Source organism: Terrapene carolina, unplaced genomic scaffold (assembly GCF_002925995.2).
Source record: "Terrapene carolina triunguis isolate 2854851 unplaced genomic scaffold, T_m_triunguis-2.0 Scaffold66, whole genome shotgun sequence".
Lineage (NCBI taxonomy): Eukaryota > Metazoa > Chordata > Testudines > Emydidae > Terrapene > Terrapene triunguis.
This window is the reverse complement of record NW_020664417.1, coordinates 69176340-69199663: the sequence shown is the minus strand read 5'-3', so window position 1 is coordinate 69199663 and position 23324 is coordinate 69176340. Positions and strand designations below refer to the sequence as shown.

Sequence of the window (23324 nt, the reverse complement as noted above, 5' to 3'; positions counted from 1 at the left end):
TCCTTTTACAAATAATTTGCCACCGAAGTGTTTCAATAGCAATCACTTAGCTTTGTGGTAGCTAATTTCTGTTGAAAAGCTACAGATGTATTCAGCTTAGTAGAAACACATTGCCAGTGTGGACATGAAAAGACTTTGCAGACTTTGCCCTTCAGTATTAACTGTTGGATTTTTACAAGTATTAAGTATGTTAGGGGACTTGATGCCATCAGGCTGCACATAAGCCATTGCATTTAACTTCTACAAAATGGATTTAATTAGTGGTGGTTGCAGAGTGGAAAGAAAATAGGAAAACCATTACTACATAGTGTAATGCTTTTGATAAGATAAGTCATAAAATATTAGAGATATGAGTTATATCTCTTGCTATCTCGGTGTTAACTGTGTAAATATTATCAATATACATTGCAAATAGATTAACACACTACAGTAATTCTTCTACAGTATAGTTCTGTGTGTAGCTTACATGAAAATGTGTGTGAGAATAACATTTGATTTATTATGAACAGGATAGCAGTAAATGAACCTGCTTTTATGATCTCTCATCTGAAAATCATTGAACGGAGCCACAGACAGAAACTTCAGCTGAAGGCGTTGGATGTTGTTTTATTCGGACCTCTCGCACGTTAGTATTATCTAGTTTTTTCTAACTTGTAGCTGTAAGAATTCAAACACCAATTTTTTGCTTTTAGACTGAGATTATATACCGTAGGTGGGACACCTCACTCCACTTGGTCAGTACATTGGTTCGTTATTTAGCTCACAGTTGTGGGACATCAGCTAAGACAATGAAGACATCAGAATAGGAAATCTAACTGCCCTCCTTTGTATAGTAGTATAAAGTACTAATTTTAGTGTGTCACCTAATAGTCTAGTAAATTCTTGAAATCTTTTTTGTGCTGACCTAATGGTAGTGCTCTGAATCTTCTTTGATTTTGTTAGTTGGGTTTTGGTTAATGTGCTAGTTAAGCCCAACCTTAACTTGTTTATTTTCCTGGTTGGGAGGCTGGGTAATATTTTGCTTAATTTAACCAGTATGATTAAAGTCAAGTTAAAACTGTTTCCCTCAATTTACCCTAGGAAAAAAATTAATTTAAGTTGGATTTAGCTAATACGTATTAGCTAAGCTTGACTTAAAACCAACCACTTTTCCTAGACAAGACCAAACTCTTAGACATTCCACAAGTGTAGGCTCTATTAAATTGTCAAATAGGATAATGGATGCAGCACAAAGCCACAAGTCTGGGAAGTTTTGAAAAAGTTAATATTTTGAGTTAATAGAAACATTACATTTTTTAAAAATGTAGCTTATACCCTTTGCTTCACAAAACTTCAGGTGGATCCTAGAAAAATTGTTAAGAAAGGAGTTCATGCAATAGATTTCTAGTAACGTGTTTCATTTAAAAAGAAGCGTTATTGACTTCTTATCCGTTTTCAAATACCTTTTGTATAGGAAAAAAAAATGTATAAAAATCAGTTTCATTCTGGCCTTCATGATAGTATCCAAGATTATTTTCTTTACAGGGCATTTCATAGGCCTCACTTTATGAGAAAATTAACTGGAACCTGAAGTATGACTCTGTCTTGGGCTTCTGTAATCACTTATTTTAGTGTTGTCTATTGATTCAAGGATCGCAGCTCACTTTCTGAAATACTTGATAACATATGCACATTGGTCCAGATGGACATGTCAGAACTGCATATAAATAAATGACTCCTGCAGTCATATTATTGAAAGTGAGATTAGATGGAACGCTAACTTCCAGTGCAGCAAAATTTATTGCAAAACTCCTTTACTTGTACAGAAATATCTCTTCAATAGCGTGAGTCCCACCTTTCTGTAATGTTGTTTTTGTTCCATCTGGTTAACAAATGATCTTTTTAAACTTAACACATTATTTCTTGCTGTGAAGCTTTAGTGGATTGACTAGTGAGGCCTATCATTTCATCTATGCTGTTTGAGGAGGATACTGCAATTCTGAAGGATAGTGTCCTCTAGGGAAGCTCATCTGCCAGGTGCTATCTAGAACCAGTTTGTGTTAGAGCAGTGGTTCACAAACTTTTTTTTTTTTTTCCCACGGACCACTTGAAAATTGCTGAGGGTCTCAGCGGACCAATTAATGATCTTTGCAAATGTTGTTTGTACCGTTAGTGAACTATTGTAAAGCGCTATATAAAAAAAACCTTAATCGTAATTAACGTTTTTTTGTTCTACAAAAAAAGCACACAACTCATTTTAATATGAGTAGTCTCACCTTTCTAATGCGATGAACGTGCCCTCTCTCTCCCACCGTGGCAGCCCCTGCGAAGGAGTAGGGGTAGCTCACTCTCTCCCCCACAGTGGCAGCTCCCGAGCTAGGCCTGGGAAGGAGGGGGGTCTCTCCCCGGCAGCTGCAGCCCTGGAACTGGGGAAAGTCACCTCTTTCTCTGGCAGTCGCAGCCCTGCACGTCCCAAATTCCTCCCAACCCCCTCTTTTCACCCCACTGCCCCCTCCCACCTACCCCTTATTCCCCCCAAGGCCACCACCTCACCTTACATGTGCATCTTCTCCAGGGTCCAGGCACCTCATTAGTGGACCCATGCCTGCATGGCTCCACTAATTAGGTGGGTGGCCCTTCATTCTCTTATGTGCGGCCGCCCAGGTGTGCACCTTAGAGGGAACTATCTGCAGACCACCTGAATAGAGCTTGTTGGACCACAGTGTGAGAACCTCTGTGTTAGAGAAGATCATTCATATTGATTCATGTGCAAATCTTGGGTACCTGTTGAGACATTGTGAAGTCTCCAGGTGTGCAATTATATCTGTCCTTTCTTCACAGTACCACAACTGTGCAAATTAGAAATGCCATGCATAATTATTTAAAAGGTATTGTAAAATCTAATCTAAAATATTTTACACACACACACATCTGACTTGACAAGCCCAGGACCCAACCAGATAAGGAAAATTCTTGGTGTTCACAAGCAGCAAAACTCAGTTTGGGCAAGTGAAATTTAATTACTTGCCATCAAATTGGCAAGCTGCTGACCTGCACTTAAAAATCTTGGGTGCCTTAACTGAGACAGGAGGCTGCACGTGAAAACTAGATGCCTGTCTTTCCTCCTAAGCATGGCTGAAAGAACAGATGATTGGCCGTCCCAGGCTGCTGCTTTATTAACTTCCTCCTTTGGAATGCTGATGAAGCAGCTGCACCCAGTTCTGCATTCAGGAGAATGTGGGTGCCCAATTAAATGTACACTCTCAAGTGTGGTGTGGGATGTTAGAACTTGTTTGTTGCTATTTACAGAATAACTGAGGCAGGAGGCTAGTTGTCATCTGTGGCCTTAAAGTAGGCACACACTGTTCCCAGGAATACTTTAAACATTTCCCTATTGAAATATTTATGTGAGGAGTATAGAGTATACAGTGAAAGCTATAATCTTTTATACTGTTGAATCCTTGTTTCCCAAATGTTGCTTCCGAGTCTGTAAACCTGTTACATGCAGTATTTTAACATTCAGATTAGATCGCTTCCTTATTCCTGAGGATGCGGCATACAGCAGCAATTCATTTATTAAATGCTTTTTTGGATACTTTAAATACTATTTTTTAATATAAAAGAAAATGACAACCATATCTTTTTAGTTGGGTAACCAAACTTTAGATTCATATTGACCTTGTAAAATTCACTTAGTTAGTCTGAGCCCCATCATTCACCCATTCCCTTGAGGGACTCCCATGGAAATCAAGGACAGTTTTTTTGCATGCAGAGGAGGGACTGTAGGATCAGACCCAGCACTCACTAGCCACATAATTTGATAATGGATTAAGCTATACTGTAGCCTGTGAAATAGAAATGCTTAATGAAGAGTCAATGTGTAATTATCATGTAGAAGATTCGTTATCTTTTCAGTATACAGTAAGCATTTAAGTTAATCTCTCGTAGATAGAATATAATATTAGCAACAGAGCTGTTGGTTTTGTGTTAAAATGCCCCCAAAATAATTTCAGTGGGTATGTGGAGAGATCTTGCTGGTTAAATGGTCTGGAATCTCTCTCTGAGTTCCAAGTTGCACCATTTTTATGTGCTGAAAAGAAGTGATTTCAATAGTGCACCTTTTAAATCTGCACAGTACTTGATTGTTATAACTATTTGTACAGGCCCATCTCACAACTGGATGAAGGATTTTGTACTAGCAATTTCTATAGTGATTGGTTTTGGAGGCTACTGGTTTGCACATACTCAGAACAAGACCTCAAGAGAGCACATCACAAAAATGATGAAAGATCTAGAAAGCCTCCAGACAGCAGAGCAAAGCCTTCTTGATGTGCAGGAGAGGTATGTGAACTGAAAAGGTTTAAATGTTCAGTGATTTGTCTAAGCTTTATATTTTGAGGTAATGATGTTTAGCATTTAAAGCAATAAAATGAAAGATAACAATTTGACTAGAACAGGCACTGAGTTTTGTGCACCTTCCTCAATTCATTGCGCACATTTAACTGCAGTCTTAATGAACATATCTGTGTGTGACATGTTGAAATATCTCCTTGACATTTTAAACTGTAATGTGAGAGCTGAGCAATGGAAAGGAAAGAGAAATGGATACAGAGGTGGGTCAGATGAATATAAAAGGGACAGTGGTGAGTTAATCTGTTACCTTACCTGTTGATGTAGGAAACAAGCTTTATTACTGGAGATTATGGCTGAATTTGGGATAAACCGTTTCTTAGCCTGTTTTGTTGTGGAAGAAAACTTCTTGTAGCATCTTCCTTACAGCTTTTTGAGCACATGAAATCCAGACAAGCCTGCACTGCAAATTGCTTACTGTTTTTCTATCAGTATGGAGAAAGAGTGCCTTCTCCATAGTTAAGGCAATAACTCTTATTATAAGCCTGGTATTTTTGTCTACTTTCATACCCTTAAAGTATATATGAAGGAGATTATCATTAAAACTGATAAATTAGATCTGAGGTGTTTGAGGCTGATTTATGATTGAATTTGGATATAAATGCTGCAAATTATATTGAAGTGTTGCATGCAATCTGTATAGGCTTCATTCTTTACCAGAACCCTGCATCTTTAATCACTGTTCTTTGAGTAGCTTCTCACTTTTTTGCTTAATTATGTTCTTAAGGCTTGAGAAGGCACAGGAAGAAAACAGAAATGTTGCTGTAGAAAAACAAAACCTGGAGCGCAAAATGATGGATGAAATCAGTGATGCAAAACGAGAAGCTTATCGACTAAGGGAGTTGAGGGAGGGAGCCGAATGTGAACTGAGCAGACTCAAGTATGCAGAGGAGGAACTAGTACAGGTATTTATGAACTATGGAACATTTCAATTTTCTTAACTTAATTTCCTGGTTTTATTGTGGTTTAGTTTACTGGAGAGATGGTTATTTTTTATTTTTTTTTTCCAAGTGGCATTTCTGTGATGCTAGGTTTATTGTCCTGGAAGCATCCTCTAAGCCTCTGAATATTTCATTTCTTTACAGCCATAGAAAAAGCATATACACTGACCATTATTAAAACTTGTGAAGCATATGGCCCCCTTAGATATGCTACTGAAACATATTTAAAAGAACAATGCTTCATATTTTAAGTCCCTGTACATAATGTACATGGGCCAAACAATGCCAAAACTAGACCTATGAAGGAGGGAAATAATCCCACCTTGGTTTCCTTCTTGCTACCAGAACAGAAGCAACAGGTGTCTTTACCAGACTGTTGCTTATATTTTCTTTAGTGTAAATCTAATGTATAGTATTAGAAATTAGTTGTGGCATATCAGTAAGTGTTAGTTTCAGCTTGGTCACCAATGTAAAATAGGAACAGAAAGTTTGAGGCTGGTCCAGTATATGCAAATCCACAGCATGACTTTTCAGAAACTTCTCACAACTTACTCTTGAGCAAAGAACCACATGCCAGAGCTACATGATCCCAGAGTGTAGTTGCATGAAGAATGAGTTTTAGAGGTAATTACAGCAGTATTTGTGGCAGACTCCTTTTTACCTTTAGTCTTAGAAAAATTATCTCAGTGACTTTTGCATCTCTTTTGACTGCTAGGTTCGCATGGCTTTAAAGAAGGCCGAGAAGGAGTTTGAGCTGAGAAGTAACTGGTCTGTTCCTGATGCATTGCAGAAATGGCTCCAATTAACACATGAGGTTGAAGTTCAGTACTACAATATTAAAAGACAAAATGCAGAAATGCAACTAGCGATTGCTAAAGATGAGGTAATTTACTTTTGAGTTACTTCAGTATGTTAATGTGCTAAAGACTCACAGACCTGTCCATTTTGTTGGATATAGAGTATTCTGATAGGATAGAATGTTGATTACTTACATTTTCTGCAGTCAGAATATAAAAGTCCTGTTTCATTCAGATACTTACTGCCTTTATGTCCTCTCAAATTATTTTTTGTTATCTGCATTATTTATACAGCCTTTGGCTTCATGTTTATCCTGCATTTTAGGCAGAAAAAATTAAAAAGAAGAGAAGCACTGTATTTGGGACATTACATGTTGCACACAGCTCCTCCCTAGATGAGGTGGACCACAAAATCCTTGAAGCAAAGTAAGAGCATTAACTAGATGTATATTGTCCCTTGCTTTCTTTTATGCCAGAAACAGTGAAGTTCACTAAGAAAATTATATGAAGGAATTCAGCATTTTAATTTTATTGTACTTTAAGTAAAAATCTACTGTCAGAAGATGTTGTAATGTGAGTTTTTGCACACTCCTAAGAATAGTGATTGCTTTCTGAAATGCTGCAGTGATTATACTGTTACTGTTCCATACTATGTCCAGCATTCAAGTTTTAGTCCAGTGACATAGTAACTAACTACAGTATTGTTTTTATTTTTCCAGGAAAGCACTCTCTGAATTGACAACATGTTTGCGAGAGCGTCTCTATCGATGGCAGCAGATTGAGAAGATCTGTGGCTTTCAGATAGCACACAACTCAGGATTACCAAGCCTGACATCCTCTCTCTACTCTGATCACAGTTGGGTGGTGATGCCCCGAGTCTCCATTCCACCTTACCCAATTGCTGGGGGAGTTGATGACTTAGATGAAGACACCCCTCCAATAGTTGCACAGTTTCATGGTATGTGGTATATACTCCAAAGGGAAATATTGAGGAAGGGAAGCAGGAGTGGGGGAGAGACGTTGAGTGGCGAGAAGAGTTACCAGTAAAGGGAAAATTGAGCAGGAGGGCAACCTAAAGCACAGAAATTTAGGAGAAAAGAAATCTCCGAAGGAGGAGTGCAGGAAGTAGACGAGCAGAACAAAACGTAAGGTAATGGTGATGGACATCTTCAAAGAAAACAAGCCCCTGCATGAGTCTTCTATTAATTAGATAGAAAGTACAGTAAATGGGCTGGGAGTTGAAATAAAGGTAACGTGAAGCAATAAAAACTATTTCCTCCTACTCTTCATTCTGAAAAAAAGAATAACCTCAGTCTGGTCACCATAAATAGGTAAGTTGTTTTTCCAGTAATATCCATAATCCTAAATTTACCCTGTAACTTTGCTCTTGGCTCATTGCCCTGCCATTATGGAAGGGCAGGAGTTTCTGTCAAGTCAGATGAGCAGGTAGGAAGAGAGATGATACTTTCTGTGGGAGGATGTGTGCTACATAGCTTCCCAAGCATTCTTTAATGACTGGAACAAAAAAGTGGTGTTGTCTGAGGAAGCTTTCAAACAGAGTGTTTACGCTGGGAGGCAATTGATTGAATACACTGGAGAGTCAGACCATCCTGATGTCTGACTTAAGTCATTGCATCAGTAAGAGAGATCATCTTATATGTAGCTGGGATTAACTAGACAGTGAAGATGAATTGAGATGAGCTTACACTTGACTGTTTCAGCACACACAAAAAATCAAACTGAAGAATTGAAGAAGGGATAAAATTTTGTGGCAATTACTTCTACAATTTCTTGTTGATTCTAATTTCCTTTGAAAATACCAGCACTGTATTTTTAAAAGGCTCCTAAGGGAGTTAGATGCACAGGAGTTAGAGGATAGAAACGAAAAGTAGGCTCTGTCTGACACTCGCATTGTTCCTGGTGCTGCAGAAAGGTCAGTTGTGAACAAGGGCACTTTCGCCTCTGGTCCCAAACTCGCTTCCCTGGTCTGGCTTGCATGCTCTCATCATCTCCCACTGAGGAGCAGAGATATCTGATATGTTTAGGTCAGGTGCTGCTAGTTACATCATAAGTTGTGATTTCCCCAGTGACCTTCACCACTGAGAGTAGGATGGTAACTAAACTGAATGTGAGATTCCAGCAAGTAGAGGTCAATGCAACATGTGCCTTGTCCTTGCCTGTCTTGTTTGCTTACATATTTATATTTAGACTTTTGCCTAGTTAATACACAGGAAGGGAGAATATAGTTTATCCAAGGTTAACACAGCATCCCAGGAAGAAAAGTGCAGATGGTGTCAGTCCAGACTTGACTGCAAAATTCTTAGATTTTCTGACATTTTTAGTTGAGTAAGCAAACTTGACCCCTGGCTGGGCATGGCCTTTTTTGTCCATGACAGACAATACAAACTACAGTAGTCTTGGTATGGAAAACTTGGTGGAAACTCGTCCACAACAGAGAGTCTTAAATAGTTCCATGGGCCCACTTCTACATGAGAGCATTGCTAATCTGCATGCTATCCAAACTGAAACCAGATTGGAAGATTTCCAGAAACTGCAACGTCTGCAGCCTCCTATCAGGCTTTTCTTTTGTTTTGCTCTCACCATCTGCTGGCAGGGAGGAATGGACTGGTGTCTGGACTGGTGTAGCAGATCTTGAAAAATGAATTATCAAATAGGAAAAAAGGTCCCATTACAAATGAAGTTGGACAAAGGTGTTTTGCTTGCTTTCATTTTGGTTGGCACTCCTGTTGAGAGAGTGCACTATTGCAATTCTAGAAAAATAAATCACATTTAATGACTGTAGCATTCATGATTGTAATTTGTATTATTTCCATCCTTCTTTTTGGTTAGGTGAAATTATCTTAAAAACAGTGGTGCTTCTGGTGCTCGTTCAGAAAGCTTCACTTTTGCAAGATTTGAATGACCACGAAAGTAGAATGGATGAGAATAATTATGTACTTCATACTAATTCAGCACCACCATTTCTAGTCTATAAACATGTAGGGCCAGATTCTCAAATGAGATTTGGCCTCTTTGGGCTGCCCAGGAGGCACAGAGCTCAGAATCTGGATGCAAATGGTCAAAGGAATGCTCTGTTGGAATGGGTCTTGCACTAGCTGTCATCTCCTGGTCCACAAGGTGTGACAAAGCAGAGCTTTGTTACCCCTATCATCCATTAAGAACCATACCTGAGGCCTGGTCTACACTACAGAGCATCTATACTAAATGTAGCTCCCACCGATGTAAGTCCCCCACTACATCGACTTAATAACTCTACCTCCGCGAGAGGCGTAGCGCTTAAGTTGATGTAGTTAGGGTAATACAGTGTTCATGTAGACATTGCATTATTTACATCCTCTGTTGGTTGTCAGCCCTACTGCTCCAGGCATCACAGCCAGAGCCCTGCGGCCCCAGGGCTCTCAATGCCCCACATAAGTAAATCAGTGGCAGCACTCCTGGTAAGGATGGGCACTGCCGACAGAAGAAGGACAGCGTGGACGTGAAACACCGCTTTCATTACTGCGGTGGCTGTATGTCAACTTAATTTTGTAGTGTAGACATACCCTAAGAGTCAGCTGAGAGCAGCCTCATAGCAACGCTAAGAATCACTGGGGCTGGTGCAGACTGACTCCCAGAATCATTAACCTGGTGTACCTGCCCTCAGGGAGAGAATCTGCTGACAGGGTTTTCAGAGTAGATTATGTTAATTTTAAATTAACACGGTTTGTTTTTTCTTCCCCCAGGGTCCACTGTAAAGCCTCCCAGCACATTAGCAAGAAGTAGTAGTGTGTGTCGCTCAAGGCGGAATGTTGTGCCACCATCTCCACAATCTCCGCATACTCAACATGCTCAACATACGCCGCATACCTTGCATTCCCCTGACCCTGACATCCTGTCAGTGTCAAGCTGCCCTGCTCTTTATCGTACTGAGGAGGAGGAAGAGGCAATTTACTTCACTGCTGAGAAACAATGGTATGACAAATAGCAAAACATTATTAGAACTCTGGTTGGATTGCTCTATATAATTATGAAGTGTTAGAGGTTGAACTGTGTCAAATGATGAAGTAGCCAGCTGAATAATATAAATTAAATTATTGGACCCAAATGGAACAACAGTTGGGCTGTTCGTGCTACTGTGTGAATATAAAGGAGTGAAGTTCTGCAACAGCCTTCTAAGGGGAGCAGTGAGGGCAAAAAACCTAACTAGTTTCAAGACTGAGCTTGGTAAATTTATGAGGGGGATGGTATGATAAGACTGCCTACAATGGCGTGTAGCCGATCTGTGACTGCTAGTAGCAAATATCCCCAATGGCCGGTGATGGGACGCTAGATGGAGAGGGCTCTGAGTTACTGCAGAGAATTCTTTCCCAGGTGTGTGGCTGCTGGTCTTGCCCATAGCTCAAGGTCCAACTGATCGCAATATTTGGGGTCAGGAAGGAATTTTCCCCCAGGTCAGATTGGCAGAGACCCTGGCGGTTTTCACCATCTTCTGTAGCATGGGGCATGTGTCACTTGCAAGTTTAAACTAGTATAAATGGTGGAGTCTCTGTAACTTGAAGTCATAGAGTCATATAAGATTAGGGTTCAAAATGACCTCAGGAGGTCATCTAATCCAACCCTCTGCTCAAAGCAGGACAGACCCCAACTAAATTATCCCAGCCAGGGCTTTGTCAAGCCAGGCTTTAAAAACCTCTAAGGATGGAGATTCCACCACCTCCCTAGGTAACCCATTCCAGTGCTTCCACCCTCCTAGTGGAATATTTGTCCTAATGTCCAACCTAGACCTTCCCCACTGCAACTTGAGACCATTGCTCCTTGTTCTGTCATCTGCCACCACTGAAAACAGCATAGCTCCATCATCTTTGGAATCCCCCTTCAGGTAGTTTAAGGCTGCTATCAAATCCCCCCTAATCCTTCTCTTCTGCAGACTAAGTCTTTAAATCATGGTTCAGTAACTCAGACAGAGGTTAAGGGTCTATTACGGGTGTGTGTGGTTCTCTGGCCTGCAGTGTGCAGAAGATCAGACAAAATGATCAGGATGGTCCCTTCTGGCCTTAAAGTCTGAGTCTAATTAGCCAGTGCAAAAGGTTTAATTCAGTTCTGCCACTGTCCTGGGTGTACTAAACTAATCCAGTTTCTTTGCGATAGTTTGTGCTTACAGCTTTAACCTGGACCAAAAGCAGACTTTAGAACTCATGCTGTTGCTACACTTTCTCTTAGGAGAAAGTTAAGTTCCTTTAGCCATGTAACACATGGACTAGTTAGATTGTATATTGAAAGGTGAGGATGTCTACCCTGGGGAAAACTTTCAAATGTATTAATCTGCTGCTTCTGTGACTTTTGTAACTTTATTTACTCTGTTGCTGGTTAACAGAGGTTTTGTTTCTTCACAGCCAATCTTCTCCACCTGTTTTTCTGTAGTAAATTCATTCAAAATTTGTGACATGACAATCAATCCTAGCACACCATCTTGTCCTCTCGTAAATACACAATTATTCTTTCACTTGTTGTATTGATCAGAAGGATTAAGGTTATCAAAAGAACTGGCTTCATTAACAACTAAAACACAGGCCAAGTAAATTTCATATTGTATAAATGTTTTTTTTTTTTTTCCCCCAAGCTTATGCCAGTATGAAAATACCCTTCTAATTTAGTTGCTTCAGGCTGCTTTGTTCTTTAGGTCTTAGGGAACTCCTCAGTATGGCTCTTCCAGAACCATACTTTATTTATTTATTTTTTAAAGAGACTATTCTAATGCTTTATTTGGACAAGGGTTGTTGCTCTTCTACAATGAGGTGCAACTGACTGAACCGAGCTTGATGCTTATTTTGGCTGAGATTAAAATCGTTCAGCTTCTTTTACCTAATGGCAATCAAATAAGTAATATTTTATTATGGTCTCTGGTAGTTTTAATCTGTTTTTTGCCCAATTGGTAGCAGTGTGACACATACCTAAAATTACTGTCACATCTGTATCAGATTACAAGGTTACATACATAAAACTGCATCCGACGAAGTGGGTATTCACCCACGAAAGCTCATGCTCCAATATGTCTGTTAGTCTATAAGGTGCCACAGGGCTCTTTGCTGCTTTTACAGATCCAGACTAACACGGCTACCCCTCTGATACTTGATACATAAAACTGCCATTCGTAGATCTGCGATCTGAACTGATCTGGTTTTCTTATTGTAAATTAAGCTGTTCAGCATTTACCTACCACTTCTAGTGATATGAGTGTAGTGGGTGGTTGCAGTCTAGTGGCATAGATTTTAAACTGGTTTCTTTCTCCTCTTAATTGCATTAAGGCAATTTTGGTCTAACAGTTTCTTTCCTCTCTCTTTGCATTTACTTAGGGAAGTACAGGATGCTGGTTCAGAGTGTGACTCCTTAAACTCATCCTTCGGAAGGAAACAGTCTCCTCCTTCAAGTCTTGAGATGTACCAACCTCTATCTCCACAAAAGGTATCCCGGGAGGAACTGTCGCTAGAGGAATCGTCCACAGGAGACTCATCATCACTAACTGCAGATATTTCCAGGGGTTCTCCTGACTGCCCAGGCCTAACAGAAACTAAAAGCATGATATTTAGTCCTGCGAACAAAGTGTACAATGGCATCCTGGAGAAGTCCTGCAGCATGAACCAGCTTTCTAGTGGGATCCCAGTCCCAAAGCCTCACCACACCTCCTCTTCCTCAGCCAGCAGTGAAAGTAAACCCATTCATGAAGTCTCCACTGTCCCTAGGATCAGTAGCATCCCACAGGATCTATGCCAGAATGGCGAGAAAAACAAAAAGCCATCAAAAATTAAAAGCCTCTTTAAGAAAAAATCTAAGTGAGGCACAGAGAAGTAACCCATAACAGTGGCAATGTTAGGCTTCCTAAACTTCAGGAACGTAGTTCCATTTGGGTCTTCCAGACTGGACGTCATAGTGGAATGCCCTGTAGGTCAACTGTCTACTATTTAAATGACCCTAACGTTAAAGATCATGCCAGCTGTTAATGAGAAATCAAAAGTTCAGACAGTTTAGTTATTTCTGCCTATTTATTTCTGCTTTGTTTTTAGTTATCTATAACTTTTTAAAAATGCCACTTTGGACTGACAAGCTTTAATGGACTAGTAAGCCTGCATGGGCTTGCCAAAATTTCTTGTTTACCAGATCATCTTCTTATCTTTCCACAGAGCTATGACATTTACCTACTGAACTTAAGTAACTTAAAAGAAGTAAAACTAATTAAATTGCACTACTGTTTTCCAGACTGGAAAAGTATCTCTGCAAGTGAAACTAGGATTTATAAATGACTGAGGAGATGGGTCTTCACACTTTTAGATCTTTTGGGGTTTTTAAGTAGAACCTAGGATTTCTAATTGACTTGATTTCTGGAAATGGAAACCCCACACTTTTTTTATGGGACGCTTCATTAGATGCATTTATTATTAGAACGGTTCAAGTCCTGCTGTAAAGATCTTTTTTTTCCCAGGGCTTTCACTGTGATTTTACTGCATTGCAGGCTGTATGATAAAATATATAGATAATTTAACAAGAGAAGAGGCTCTTGATTCCTTATGCAAGCGATGGAATGAAACTTGATTGAAGGACTTAAAAAAATTCACATACTTACAATGGGGAGGGGGAGAATACGGGCACTTGTTTACAGACTTTGACAGACAAAGGATGTTTGGTTTATGAAAATTTGTACTATGGTAAAGATAATAAATTGGAGACATTCTTGTGCTTGTAATTGTTCTGATTTTAGCTGATGTTCTCTTTCAGACATATTCCCGAGGACCTGTTTGTTGAACCTGCTACAGGCTATGTTGCTTATGCTTATAAGTGTATAAATTATTTTTGTTATTAGCTTTTAACAATGTCTTTATGTCCCTTTTTAGGATTTCAAACTGTTTATTTTTGTATAGTTTGAGGAGTTAGCTGTTCAGACATGTCTGGTTGAAGTAAATGGTCTATTAATTTTATAATGTACATAGACTATTATGAACTAGTGTAATTTAAAGACTTTAAATTGAGAATCAAGACATGCTTCAGATAAAGCAGCTTTTACATTAAACAAGCTTTTATCATAAGGCATTAAATTACCATTGGGTAACAAAGAAGCCTTCTTAGGAAAACAGTCGCTAGTTGTTCAAAACCATCACCATTTTTTACATTTAGATGAACAAAATGTACTGAGTAACAGTGCCTTTTTTATTCAGTTTGTCTGAAAATGTTTAATGCTGAGCAACAGTTTTCTTTGAGGTGAATTCCAAAGAAATATTTTTGCTCTAGTGAACACAAGCAATTTATCCTGTGATGACTAGATCTCTTCAGTTCTGCTATGGGGTTGTGTTAGTGGCCTCAGTAGCTGCTGCTGTGATTGGACTTCTGTGATTAGGAGTTCAAACCTTGCCAGTACACACACACTGTACTGTAGAAAACAATGAATTCATTGACTGCCTAAACAGATTGCTGGTAAGGAGACGTTAACAAAACCCTTTAACCATTTGTTTAAACTTGAAGCAATACATAGCTTTCCTATTTTTGCACGAAGGTCCCATTATATGGGATTTCGCTTTGTTTATATGCATTTGCAAGGTCGTGGTGGTATTTTTAGCAGAAACCTTTACTATGCCCTATGAAAAAATAAAGAATATCGAAATTACCAGCTGAAGTTAATATGTCCAGAAAAGCAGCGTCTCTTCTGTGTTGGAGCTTTTAAGCGTAGTTATTTCAGATTTCAGTTACTGGTTGTTTGTCGTTTTGATAAGTTTAGGCAACTTGCCATCTCAAACTGATCCAGAATATAATTGACTACCCCTGCCGCTAACCTGGCTACTCTGGAGGCATTATCCCTTATCCTTCTAAAGAAGATGTTGAACAATGCCATCCTGTTAACGCTCATAATTTAAATATCTGATCAGACAGATGGGTGGCTCTCAGCACCTTGGTTGCCCGCCAGGCTAATGCAACCAGACTTTAGAAGTTGCTTGCCAGGAGAAAAAGCTCAGTTTTGGTCACTGGTGTTGAAGGTGGATTCTCCCTGGCAAACTGCTTCAGCAAATCCAACCTTCCTGTGGAGGGATATGGCATATGTCCACATCCTGTAGATAGAGGGGTGCGGTGTACTTAAAATGACCTACAGGTTTTCCTGTGCTCAGCTAACTGTCTTTCCACTTCAACTATTTGGATTGGCTGACATCAATGAGTCCAGTTGGCAAGGCAACCATTGAAGTGCTCTTGGAGACTTGCCAGTCCTCCTAGACACCCTTGAATGGCACAGGACTCTCTGACGCTCTCAGCCAATATTGTGTCTATGATCAGAGTGGCTCCTGGGATGTCTATCTAAAATCATGCTCTGAGGATTATCTGAAGTAGGAGAGGTGTTTTTTTTGTTTGTTTTTGTTTTTGTTTTTTTATTGAATATATTATGATGGTGCCCAGAGGCCATGATCAGGATTGGGGGCCCATTGTGCTAGGCTCTGTACATAGGTAGGCACCCCTAAAAAGCTTACAATCCAAGAACTCAAGTAACAAAGAGTGGGGGGAAAGGAGGCCAAATATATGCCATTTTATAGTCATACATATATTTTTATAGACACAAATATATCTCAGGCAGGTTACATTAAAACATGTTTTCGAGTGGGTGGTGCCTTTTCTCATCAGACTTCCAGTGAATAGGGTTAGATGGGGAGACGCATTCAATTCTACTTGCTGAAGCCAGTACAGAGAATCACTTGATGCCACATAGCTGCTGTAGCTGCTTCTCCAGGGACCTCCTGTGTATTTGTGTTTGCTTCTCTTCTTGCAGAAGGTTGCTGGAAGAATAGGACAAACAAGATTTGCTGACCTTTTCCAACTGTTCCTAGACAGAAGATGCCTCTACTTCAGGTGCCAAGTGCTTTCTACTCAGAATCAAATTTGGCAAATTATGTACCTGATAGCTAGGTGCATGAGAGGTTAACACTGCAAGATGAAGGAGTTTCTGAGAGGTAGCTATATCCTGCTAAATTTGAGAGAGACTGTAGTGTCTATTACTTCTTCTGGATAGTATGGACAAAAACATTCTACTGGTGACAGCCTAAGAACACACTGTTATTGGTGTACCTCCAGATAATCCTTTCTCTGTAGCAAAGGTTTTATGTTGGCGTCAGTTAGCATGCTCAAAGTTTATGACTCAACTCTCGTTGGAGGTTTCAGTAGAAAGTGCTTGCCCCCTAATCCACATTTTTGAGACCCTCTCTTTAAACTCCCCATGAAGACAGACCTGATCTGAAGCTGCACCTAGTCCTTTAGATCTTAGATAAGATTTATTTTGAAGCTGCGCATTCTGTTACTTTAACAATATTAACCTTTAAAGTATTCCCAGTTGCTCTGTCTGCCAGATAAACAAGCTTTTCTTTCTACCATCTTGCTTATCTTATCAGCCAATTCTTGCTCTTTCACAAATATAAAGTGGCTTTGCATGCTATTCCACTGTTTCTGCACAACTGTGAAACTGAGTTTTGCCAGCACCAGAGCAGTATGTTCTGCGTGTACGCCCTTCCCTCTAGTGCAATGGGAGAGTCAGTCCCACTGTTTGGACATTAAAAGGGCTTATGAAGGTGCATATGAGTGTAGAGCACAAGAGTTTGAACAGAGAAACTTACAATCTTTCTCATTCCAGGGGACAAGAAAGGGTTCAAAAATGTCTCCAAGCTGGTCATATGAATAGAAGTAGTACCTGCTGCCCTGGGGGATGACAGGCCTATTCCTGTTACACTCTCTCTACTAGATTAACCTCTGCTTTTTGGGCACATTGAAATGAAACCTTTCCTAATAGGCTTTCTTATTCAGACTTAAACCTAATTCTTTCCATATGTGTTCTGCTTGCTTTCTAATTGATATGACTGAAGCTGTGGAGGGAGAAGTGTATAAATTTAATCAGGAGCACTTTTTTGTTTTGTTAGTGACATATAGATGAAAACCTAGCAAGTTGTGAACTGACCTGAACCAAGGCATATACATCCCACCCTTTGATTTAAAAGCTTGTTTTCTGCCTCTGACTGGATGAAGAAGCGAATTACTTTTTTATTTGCCTTGTATATTTCCGACCCACTCTTCTGCACAGAACAGTACAGATACAAATATTTTCAATAAGTCTCTTTGGTGGGGGGAGGGCGTAGGTACATTTATATATGTATATTATTACCAAATCACAGGTTGGATGGTGGATTGAATTTAAATGTATTAATGTCTGAACGGAAGGCAAGCACAATTAAAGCCTGACTCTGTGTTCCTTATCTCAACCCTGTAAAAATGTAAATATTTTCGTAAAGCTGAAACATGGCCAGTCCTTGGATACCAACATAAATCTTTCTTTCAATATAGTAGCAACCAACAAAGACCTAGACAATTTAACTATATGCACTTTAATTCAGAATAATACTCTGAATTCTGCCATGTTGGGCTGGTGCTTCCCCCCGACATACCAAGTGCAAACTCTGCTGCACTGGACTTGCTCTTAGCTCCTGGAGGTTATACATTTTTACCCATTAAATTAAAACAAGCAGCAAGGTCTGAGATTTCCCCCCACCCCCGTATATATATTCACGCACAGAACTTGCATAATCCACTGCATGTCACTACTGCTTTAAAAAAATGCAGCTGGAGTATTTATTTGGCATTGTGCAGCATGTTACATTTCATTCCCCATTACAAGTTTACCCTGTCTCCCGTTTAGTGTGATTGGTTTATCACTGGAAGAAATTGAGTTGTGGGAATTAAATCTTTGTTCACATTTACAGTCACTTACTTTTCTGAGATTCTTCTGAGGAAAATGTCACTCTTGGAGATTTGCTGTACAGTGTCTTCCTGTTTTTTATTCTTATGGTTTTGCTTCATTTTGTAAATGGATATTGATTTTTTTAATGTCTGAATAAATCTGAAATTTGACAAGTAAAAAATATCAGTGCAAATATTGTATGTGTTAATTCAACTTAGGTTACCTCATAATATGTACAGTATAAACTTTTTGTCATTTCAACCTACTGAAGGATGAAGGACCTGTGTCTACTCTGCCTAAAATGTTTGTGTAATCTCATCTGCTTTACTAAAGGCATGATACCATGAGTACTGGAGAGATGGACCTTGAGGCAGTTCTGTCCAGTAGTTAGAGCACTAGATGAGGAATAGAAATCCTGGGTCCCTCTGCCACTGACCTGCCATGTGACTGAGCAAGTTAGTTATCTTCTCTGTTTTTGCCTCTCGCCATAAATTTTGAAGATTTCCCCCCCTCCCCCCCCTTCAAAGGAAAGCTTTTCTTAATAGCCATTTGGGTAGTCCAGTACTTTAGTGTGTGAATGTTCCCTTTGATGTCACACTGAATATTCATATATGAGTGAGCATTCACTATTGAATTATTCATTCTTACTTATTGGCAATGTATTTTCCTGTCTTAAGTTTGTAGTCCAGCCAAGGAGCAGAAATACCAGTCACACATCAAAAGTAGCAAATAATCAATGATTACTTTGGCCTACAGGATTGATTGTGGGCAAACTGTTCAATATCAAATACAAGTGCAGAAATCAGAATCATTAAGAACATAATAATGGCCATACAGTGTCAGATCACTGGATTACCTAGCCTAGTATCCTGTCTTCTGAGAGTGGATAGTGCCAAATGCTTCAGAGGGAATGAACAGAACAAGGAAATTTTGAATTGTCCATTCCCTGTTGTCCAGTCCCAGCTTCTGGCAGTCAGGGGTTTAGAGACATCTGGAGTATGGGATTATGTCCCTGACCAACTTGGCTAATAGCCATTGATGGACCTATCCTCCATTAACTTATCTATTTTTTTTTTTTAGCCCAGTTATACTTTTGGCCTTCGCAACATTCCATGATATGAGTTCCGCAGGTTGGCTGTGCATTGTGTGAGGTAGGTATGTGCACACCGTGTGCACAGTTGTTGGAAGGTTTTTCCCCTAGTGGTACTCATTGGGTCAGCTGTGGAGCCCCTGGAGTCACACATTCATGGTGGTGTATGTAAGTCCCTGCCGACCTGCCACCTCTTCAGTTCCTTCTTACCACCCATGGTGGTCATTGGAGCTGCTTCTTCTCTTCTTTGCTATGGCAAGCAATCCCCTAGTGGACTTTTCCTATTTGTATCTGTAAGTAGTTTTGACTTAGAGTTAGTGTTTAAGCATTTTTAGTTAAGTTTCTGTTGGGATTTCCTCCACCATGTTCTTCCCCTCTGGGGGACCAGGGCATGCCTCAGTCTCAAGGCTTCAAACCATGCGGGTCCTGCCAGAAGCCTATGCCAAGGGGAGAGTTTCACAACACCTGCTTAAAGTGCTTGGGAGAGGCCTACCAGACTGACACTCTACAGTTTTTGCACTTATCAGGAGGTAGCTGTGTTAGTCTGTATCCACAAAAACAACGAGGGGTCCGGTGGCACCTTAAAGACTAACAGATGAAGTTGGTTTTTTACCCACGAAAGCTTATGCCCAAATAAATCTGTTAGTCTTTAAGGTGCCACTGGACTCCTCATTAAAATCTGTAGAGGCTTCCACCCAAGAACCAAGGAGAGACACTTTAGGTTAGAGCTTCTCATGGAGTCATCTGTCCTCAGTGAGGGAGACTGTGGTGCTGGTAAAGGACTCGGGGTCTAGAGACCTGCAGCACCACCACTGAAGACAAGTTCTGCAGCTACCCAGCACTGCTCGCACTCACTGGTGCCACACAAAAGCAGAAGAAAACCAAGGTGGGGACATTCACCCACAGTCAGAGGAGTGGAGCGCAAAAGCAATTTCAGAGTACGTCCTGTGCCAGGACACTCAGTCCCTGCTTCGGCAAAACTGGCACCGTTGACTCTGGCCTCACAGAAAGGTCCGTCAAGTTTGGTTCCATTGGACTCCCCCGCGCGGGAGAGCCAGATGGAAGAGCTGGATTTTCCATCCACCCCGGACACGTTTGAGGCTGCCAGGGACCTCATAGCGATGACAGCTTCGCTGTCACCTGCACTGGCACCACGCAGAAGAGCTGTGCTTTCCAAGGGCAAACTGGCCACGATGCAACACCGGTCGCCCTCCCCTCAGCACCGCTTTCCAGCATCATCCCATTCAGCACCACTGTGCTCATGGAGGTCAGACTCGTCTTCAGGGTCGGAGCCAGAGTTTTACATCTTGAGGCAGAGCCGGCACCACTCTTGTTGCTGTTCAAGACAAGAGGAGGGGCAGCAAATCCCCCCCATGACTTGGCCACCACAATGGCAGATGCCCACACAGTGGCCCTTCTGGACCCCGTGGGTGTATCACCAAGCCCCGGGGCTGAGCTACAGATCACTGTCAATTGCCTTGGAAAGGCAGGCAGGCCACCCTGTCATCCTCCATGGTACGGGAACCTCTGCGAGGCTCAGAGACCGGCGTCCAAGCCGACACCGAGGCAGATGCCCCTGGCACCGTGCAAGAAGTATCAGCTTGGGAGGATCCCCATGTGTTGGAGGCTCGTGAAGATCCGGTGCCACCAAGGGCATCATCCTCATCCTCCCCAGATGAGACAGTAGTGGGCTCATCTGCCACGTTGCCAGCTATGGACAACATAGCCCACCAGGAGCTTTTCAGAAGAGCGGCACAAAATTTAGGAGGAAGTGTCAGAAGAAACTGATCCTATGGTGATCTGAGAGTCCTTCAATGGTGGCCTTACCCCTGATTAAGACCATCCAAAATACCACCAAGACCCTATGGCAAACTCCTGCCTCTCTCCCTAGCCAAAAGAGTGGAAAGGAAGTACTATGTACCTTCAAAAGGGCATGAATAACTATTTACCCACCCTCAGCCAGGCACACTGGTTGTGGTGCCAACAAATGAGGAGGAGAGGCAAGGGCAGTGGGAACCGATGCCCAAATCTAAGGAAGCAAAGAAGCTGCATATCTTCGGCCATAAGGTCTATTCCATTGGGGAGCTCCAGCTTCAGATTGCCAACCAACAAGCGGTCCTCAGCCACTATAATTTTAACTCTTAGAAGACTTTGTCCAAGTTCAAGGAGTTGTTCCCAGCTCATTCTCAGTCTGACTTTGGAGCCATCCTCAAAGAGGACAAGGTTATTGCAAAGACCTCCTTGCAAGCTGGACTGGACTCAGCAACCCGCATGATGTCCACCTCTATAGCCATGCAAAGAAGCTCATGGCTGCAGGCCTACCACATGAGATCCAACAAACAATTCAAGATTTGCCCTTCCATGGCTCGGGTCTGTTCTCAGAACGAAGAGATTCTAAGCTCTATAGGACTCACGAGCGACATTAAAATCCCTGGGGCTCCATAGACCAGCCCCACAAAGGAAGCATTTCAAGCTTCAGCCTCCTTCTCCCTGTTTTGTGAATCGCATACCCCATTTCTACTATGCCTGGGCCCAGATTATCTCGGACCAGTGGGTTTTACGCACGGTAGAATTGGGATATGCTCTCTAATTCTGTTCCCTTCTTCCCTCCCATCCCTCTTCCCTGTCCCTCTTCAGGGACCTTTCTCACAAGCAACCTCTCATAGATGAAGTGCAAGCGCTCCTGGAAGCTGGAGCAGTAGGGCAAGTCCCTCAGGAGTTCTGGGGCAAGGGGTTTTGTTCCCAATATTTCCTAATCCCGAAAACCAAAGGTGAATTAAGGCCAGTTTTGCACCTGTGGAACCTCAACAGATTCATGAAAAACCTCAAGTTCCATATGGTCTCCCTGGCTTCCATTATTCCTTCCCTGAATCTGGGGGAATCGTACGCCGCCCTCAACTTGAAAGACACATACTTCCATGTGTCAATAGTACCGTCCCACAAGCGGTTCCTCTGCTTTGTGGTCAACAATGCCCATTATCAGTTCATGGTTCTCCCCTTCGGGCTATCAGTGGCCCCTCGGGTGTTCACCAAGTGTGTGTCGGTTGTAGCTGCTTTCCTCAGGAGGCGACAGGTACAAGCTGCTCGGTCACATGGCCCCTTGAATATATGTAGTACAACACATGAGATTTTGGCTCCGCTTTATTCAGGCCTGGCTGGACACAGTGTACAGGCCAACCCGAGACTACCTACATAGGTTAGTTACACTTTCTCCTCTGGTTATCAAGTCCCTCTTGTGGTGGCTCAACCTGCAAGCGGTGTACACAGGAGTGCCCTTCTCCAGGCCCCAAACCTCGATTCTCTAGTCATGGATGCGTTGGTGATGGGATGGGCGGGGCGCACTTAGGAAGACTCAGGGTCTCTGGTCCTAGTCAGAACTTTCACTTCACCTCTACTTCAGGGAGATAAGAGCGGTCCGCCTTGCTTGACAGACATTCCAGGCCTATCTGGAGGGCAGATGTGTATCGGTATTGACCAACAACATGAGAGCTATGTTTTATATAAACAGACAGAGTGCTGCTCACTCCTCTCCCCAGTGCTGGGAAGCCCTCAAGCTGTGGGACTTCTGCATCGCCCATTTGATACATCTAGCAGCATCGTAACTTCCAGGCTCCCAAAACAAACTGACCGATCATCTCAGCAGGTCATTTCACAATCACGAGTGGTCCCTTCGCCTGGATGTTGTGATCAACATCTTCCAATGGTGGATGTTTCCCCAAATAGATTTGTTTGTGACAAAGTACAACAGGAAGTGTCACCAGTTTTGCTCCTTCCTGAATCACAGCCTGGACTCACTCGCAGACACTTTTCTTCTTCCTTGGAAGGGCCATCTGCTATATGCATTCCCGCCCTTCCCGCTTGTACGCAAGGTCCTGCTAAAGGTCAGAAGGGAGGGAACATCAATTATCTTAATAGCACCAGTGGGGCCACGCCAGCACTGGTTCACCACATTTCTAGACCGGGTGGTGGACACGCCCATAATCCTGCCCCTGCAGTGTCTCCATCTCAGGGCATGGAAACTCCGTGGCTAAACTGTGGAACTCAGTCTTAGACCTTGTTAGGGAAGTTCTCCTTGGCAGCAGGAAGCCATTCACCGGGGCCACTTATCTGGCTAAGTGGAAAAGATTCTCCATTTTGGCATTACAAAAAGACACTCCACCCTTACAGTCATCGATTCCCTTTATCCTGGACTATTTGCTGCATCTGAAACAGCAAGGTCTCTTGGTATTGTCAGTACAGGTTCACCTGGCCACTATCTCAGCCTTCCATCCCAGTTCGGCTGGTTGCTTAGTTTTCGCTAACCCCTTGGTGGGCCACTTCCTCAAAGGATTAGATAGGCTGTACCCTCAAGTAAG

General features: G+C 41.7%; 1 protein-coding gene across 1 annotated transcript in view; it reads left to right on the top strand.

The window, feature by feature from the left end:
* Positions 1 to 16744, top strand: part of STIM2 (stromal interaction molecule 2) — a 139591-nt gene extending 122847 nt beyond the window's left edge. Inside the window, exons 5-12 of the mRNA XM_024204286.3 lie at positions 510 to 625; positions 4143 to 4320; positions 5117 to 5294; positions 6046 to 6213; positions 6453 to 6553; positions 6847 to 7085; positions 9871 to 10099; positions 12481 to 16744. Coding sequence (XP_024060054.1) covers positions 510 to 625; positions 4143 to 4320; positions 5117 to 5294; positions 6046 to 6213; positions 6453 to 6553; positions 6847 to 7085; positions 9871 to 10099; positions 12481 to 12961 — 1690 coding nt within the window. The 3' untranslated portion in view covers positions 12962 to 16744. The remainder of the gene's footprint in view (positions 1 to 509; positions 626 to 4142; positions 4321 to 5116; positions 5295 to 6045; positions 6214 to 6452; positions 6554 to 6846; positions 7086 to 9870; positions 10100 to 12480) is intronic.
* Positions 16745 to 23324: the final 6580 nt, after the last annotated feature.